Source organism: Pteropus alecto, unplaced genomic scaffold (assembly GCF_000325575.1).
Source record: "Pteropus alecto unplaced genomic scaffold, ASM32557v1 scaffold7, whole genome shotgun sequence".
Lineage (NCBI taxonomy): Eukaryota > Metazoa > Chordata > Mammalia > Chiroptera > Pteropodidae > Pteropus > Pteropus alecto.
Genome location: NW_006494614.1, coordinates 19,126,364 through 19,131,932, shown reverse-complemented (window position 1 = coordinate 19,131,932; position 5,569 = coordinate 19,126,364). Strand labels below are relative to the sequence as shown.

At 30.2% G+C, this 5,569-nt stretch overlaps 1 protein-coding gene across 1 annotated transcript in view; it reads left to right on the top strand.

The window, feature by feature from the left end:
• SENP6 (SUMO specific peptidase 6) overlaps positions 1-5,569 on the top strand; it is a 96,166-nt gene that overhangs the window by 67,847 nt on the left and 22,750 nt on the right. The window contains 4 exon segments of the mRNA XM_025042883.1: positions 2,333-2,357; positions 3,474-3,535; positions 3,947-4,141; positions 5,125-5,351. Of these exon segments, the coding sequence (XP_024898651.1) occupies positions 2,333-2,357; positions 3,474-3,535; positions 3,947-4,141; positions 5,125-5,351 (509 nt within the window).

Sequence of the window (5,569 nt, the reverse complement as noted above, 5' to 3'; positions counted from 1 at the left end):
TTTAAATGCTCACTGTACCAATTAAAAGATTCGAAGTCTGTGGCTAAGGCTAATACGTAATACTTTAAAATTTGTAAGTTAAAATACTTAATTTAATAGAATATTTAAACTTTTATGATTTCACATTGTTTTAAGAGTATATGAACAATTATAAATGGCTCCTCACTATAAAAATCTGGGTAAAAGTTTAATAATATAATGTTCAAGGTAATGACATATTCATTAGCTTAGAAAGATAGTATTTTCACTGAGTAAGAAAACCATCCAATATATTACTGTTTTATTCTCATGCCAGTTCAATGCATAAAGAGTATTTTAAACAATATAATGAGATAAAAAAGGATCCAAAAGCTTCGGATTCTGCAGGACAATGTCCTGCAGCACCAAGACTCCTAGAAATAAATTACTGGACTACAGTGCCATCCAATAGGCACAGGATTGGTTTAGTTTCCACAAAACCCAAAGGGTTTTCTACAGTCATTTTATTTTACCTGTCATACCTTATTCTCCTACCACCAATCCAATTCAAATATGCATTTACTATTTGAAATTTTAATGTAATCTCCTTAACCAGCCTTCTTTAGCCATTATTTTTCTTCTTTCTAATGTATTCTATACATTATTGGTAAATTAATCTTCCTACATCTCTGAACTTACTTTGTAATTCTTTATTTTTTAATTCCCTAACTTGGTGTCCCTGACTGTCTGCCTCCACTTGTTTCTTTCAAATTCTATCTTCTAGTATTGTTCTTTACACATAAAGCAGTATCTTTAGGAAAACATATTGTATCACATTAGGAAAGTTAAAAGGTAGCTTTATTATTTAAATTATGGTAAATAGCTATTTTCTGGGATTCATGGATCTAGGATAAATACAGTCAAAAGGAAAAACTTTATAGGTTAGTTCATAGGAGAAAATAAAACGTGGACTGATTTCTTATGAGAGCAAAGCTATATGGGAAATCAGCATTTTTTTTCTTTACCATCGAAAAACTAGCTTCTTATGATTTAAAAACTAGAAAAATAAGTACTCCAGATTTAAAGCAAATTATATATAGACTGTCCATTATTACCCAATAACATAGTAATGTATATTGAGGTTGTCAGGGATTTATGAAACTTCTGTTTTGTTATAAGCCTTCAGGGTACAGATTATCTTTCCTGATTACTGTTAAAAAAAATGCCATTCTGTGTCACTGTATCTTGGAAATTTATGGCTATAGGTTTTATGGCTTTTCCCCGCATTAACACCATTATTCAGAACTCTTTGGTGTGATAATTAAGGCTTTGCTGATAAGTTAGACATTTAGTTGTAAGTTACATATTTAGTCTCGAGGCTATTGGGCAAGGACTACATTAAAATTTGAATGCTTTTGTTTTTACATGAAAGATACAAGCATATATATGATCTGGTGAAGCAGCACTAACTTTGTGAATTTACTTTAAGAAAAGGCAGTATATGTAATGTAAAATGTGTTAATACACATTTTTTAAAATTAAAATGCTAAATGAAATGTTTCAGCCAAAAAGTTGTACTTATAATGTGAAAGTTTGCAGCCTGTGTTATTAACCTTCCTTGTACCATGAGATTTTCCTAAAGAACATTCTTTGAAGTATAATAGATCTGTAAATTCTTCTGATAGCGTATCAAAAAGATGATTTGACATTTCCTTTTTAAACATCCTTATGTTTTGTAGTGAAAGGGTTTATCTGCCATGTCGTTATTAATCTGAGAAACAGATTTTAAATATTTTACTGTTTTGAATATTTTATCAAATGTCAGGCATTATTATGTAATTTAGTTATTTTAAGTTCACTCACTGTTAGAATTGGCATTGTCTAGAAGTGCCAGTTTTATCTAAAAGTAAATACTTTTAAATGGGAAATGCCTTACATTATCAGGAATACCGTGTATTAATTAATATTTGTGTGGGATTTAGTTACACATTTTTAAATGACAGATATTTAGACATGTTTCTATTTCTGTATGTCATGCAACAATTTTATTCAAATACTTTCACATTAGTATTTTTGTCATCCTTGTTACTACTTTTTGAATTATCTAACATACTGTTTTAAAGGATATAACTTTAGCTTTGTTTGTTGGAATGTTTCCCAAGCTGCAAGTATCCTTTCTTGATGTTTCCAATTAATGTGTTAGTTTCCAGTGAAACCAATTAATGTATTACTTTTAAACACAATCTTTAGAAGGTATGGTTATTGATATTCTAGACTTTGCAGTTGTAATTACTAAATTTATTTATTATTTCTTTGGCTTTTTTTTACATTGTGAATTTTCAAACAGAGAGTTGAAGAACTTCATAGTGAACAGCAATAAAACTCCCAACTAGATTTTCGTCATTAGCATTTTACTAAATTTGCTTTTCATGTATCTAGTCATCCTTCTATATATTTACCCAATTTATTTTTTAGTGCATTTTGAAGTTCTTGCCTCCTTTTTTGATTGGTTTATGTAAATATGCAAAATGATTATTAATTTAGATTGTATCAGGCTTAATATGTCTTCACCATATTAAATAGTTGAGAAAATCATCTTTTTATAAACCACCAATAATAACTAATTTAGGCAAGATCTTCCATAGATGTTAAAAATCATTGAGCCAAAGGTTACTAGGAAACAAGCTTTCAAGTCTCTCTCCACAGATTACCACTTAATTACAAAGGGAAAAATATATCTTTACAGTGGAAAGACTTGACACACTGCCTTCACCTAGTGATTAAGCTTGTATCAATAGAGACAGCTTGACATCATGTGCCTTCAAATGTGATGTAGTGGGAGTTAAACATCACCTAAGTGCTGTATTTGCTGGAAATGTGTGTCCTGAATTTAAAAATGTGGAAACATAAGTCCAAAATGTACATTTTACAGAACCTAGCTTAGATTTTTCAAAGGCCATGAATGAAGAACAGAGGGAGGTTTCTGGTCTAGATGGGAGTAGACAAGAGACTAATACAATGCTGACAGAATCATGGGTTGGGGAAAAGTCAAGACAGCAGTAAAGGACAATTTTGAGCAATTGGGGAAATTTGAGTATGAACTGTATGTTGAATGAAGTTAATTTTGATTTTCTTAGATGTGGTAATGATCTTCCTGCTTTTCACTGATTTAGCAAAAGAGAAATGACTGTATACACAGAAAGAATGATGGAGTAGGTGTGACAAGATATTAATAATTAGTGAATCTAGGTGAGAGTATGCAAGTATTTATTGTAATATTCTGTCAACTTCTCTTTGAAGTTATGAGAAATCAATAGTGTAAGAGTGTTCTCAGTACTTGAATAAAAAAGATGAAGCCTAGCCTATCTTTCTGAGAGATAATTTGGAAGAGAGGGGGTATATCTCATTTTATATTTACGTACATAGTCGATTGTTCAGTCTTTCTGCCCTCTGTAGTCTAAGTCCCAAATAATATGTCATTTAGGGTGTTTGTATTAAAATTTTCATAAGTCTAGATTGGCATTAATTTGTCTTATTTTTTAGTTTTGTTTAGATTTTATCAAGATACAGCTAGAAGGTAAGCTATTATATGTCCTTTTACTCACTAAAGCTTTGTTTACACTAAAACACTATAGGAATAAAAGATTAAATGATAGTTATAGAATTAATTAAGATGATTAGTTATTACACGTATGTTCTTAACAAAGGGCATTTATCTTACTAGTATAAATTCATTCTGTAACATCACAAAACCTATCTTTAATTTTGGAAGTATACTTCATTAGAGAACCCTCTTTTCATTTGAAAAAAAATGTAGAAGCTTCTTTAAGATAGTTATAAAGATTTTTCTTCATTTCTCACTAGAGTTACGATTTATAGAACATAATGTGTTTAACTTTAAACTTCTATATTCTCACTATTTCCTCTATTTATGATTTTGCCCTTTTAAGAATTGATTCCTTTTCTGTTTCCATTTGTTTTCCTCTAGAACCAGAAAATGATCCTGTAGGGATTACTTTAAATACCTCTGATCTAACTAAATGTGAATGGTGTAATGTCCGAAAATTACCTGTAGTGTTTCTTCAGACGATACCAGAAGTTTATCAAAGGCTGAGCAGGCAACTGCAAATGAATATGGAGGATAAAGTTTGGAGTGATTGTAAAGGAGCAAATAAGTTCACAAGTAAGTTATGTAGAACAGATTATAATAATACACACAATTCATTGAATAGCAGAATGTGAGTGCACTTTGACAGATTACTTAGATATACATTATCTACAATCCTTACCAGGGACCTTATATAAGATAGATATTACTTCTCCCATTTTACAGATGAGTAAAAGCCCACAGAAAGTGGGAGGTCTGAAGATAAAACCCAGGTTTGCCCATTTAGAAAGTTTTCAGAATGATTAAAACTCAAAAGGTCTGCACTCTTAATTTTACCACTGTATTATCTAAGTAAAATGAATTTTTTGATACACTGATAGGTGCTAAGTGTAAATTAACCATGTATGTCTGGAATCCTTTGAATTTAGCCTGAATAGGAAGTTTGCAAGTTCATAGGATGTATCTTCATCTCTGTAATCAATGATATGTTTCTTTAGTTTGTTTCTCTTCACCTCTAGCATTTATGGCATAGCACGGCTAGTTATAAAATAATTTTCAGTAGTAATTTCTGCTTCACCTTAATAGTGAATAAATGATAAATACTAGTAAAGCTGCAAGAGTCGACACATTAATGAATAACAACTTTGCAATTAAATTCTTTCCAGATAGACCAATTCACTTGACAATTGCTTATTCATTTGACAAAAGAATTGATATATATTTAAAACTATAAATATATGTGGATCCTACTAGGTGAAGTAAATTAGTTACACCCATGAATAGATTTGTTCTTGAGCTGCTTCTAGAATAATGTATCCTGGTTATTTTCTCTTAATAACTCAGGTGACATTGTGAGTTAACACTGTCACTTGTCTTTATTTCATATTTCATATGCCAAACATACAGTGCGTATACAAAAAATATGAAATTGTTTTGAACATTGATACCACTAGGAATTCTAGTGATATTCTTGGAATAACTAGTTGTTATTCTTTTTCTAATATCTCCTTATTTACTCATTTTCTATTAGACTTATATTTTTATTGATTTCTTTTCAGATTCGGAAGAACAATATATAATTTTAATTTTTCAAAATGGCCTCGATCCTCAAGCAAATATGGTGTTTGAAAGTATCATTACTGACATTGGTATAAAGAATAATGTGCCTAATTTTTTTGCAAAAATTCCCTTTGAAGAAGCCAATAGCAGACTTGTTGCCTGTACAAGAACCTATGAAGAGAGCATTAAAGGAAGTTGTATGCAAAAAGAAAACAAAACTAAAAATGTAATTATATTTTTTAATTTTTAAAATGTAATCTTAATGTGTAGCTTTAAAGAAATATATTTCATTATAATATTGCTCATTTTGGATAGATGATTTGTGACACAAATTGTACTTGGTACAGGTCTCAGAAGCATTTTTAGTTCCTTTGCGTACTCTCTTCTTGTCTTTACTTTTTCATTTCCTGTTCTTTTTCTCTCATCTTTTCTTTTTTGCCTAAC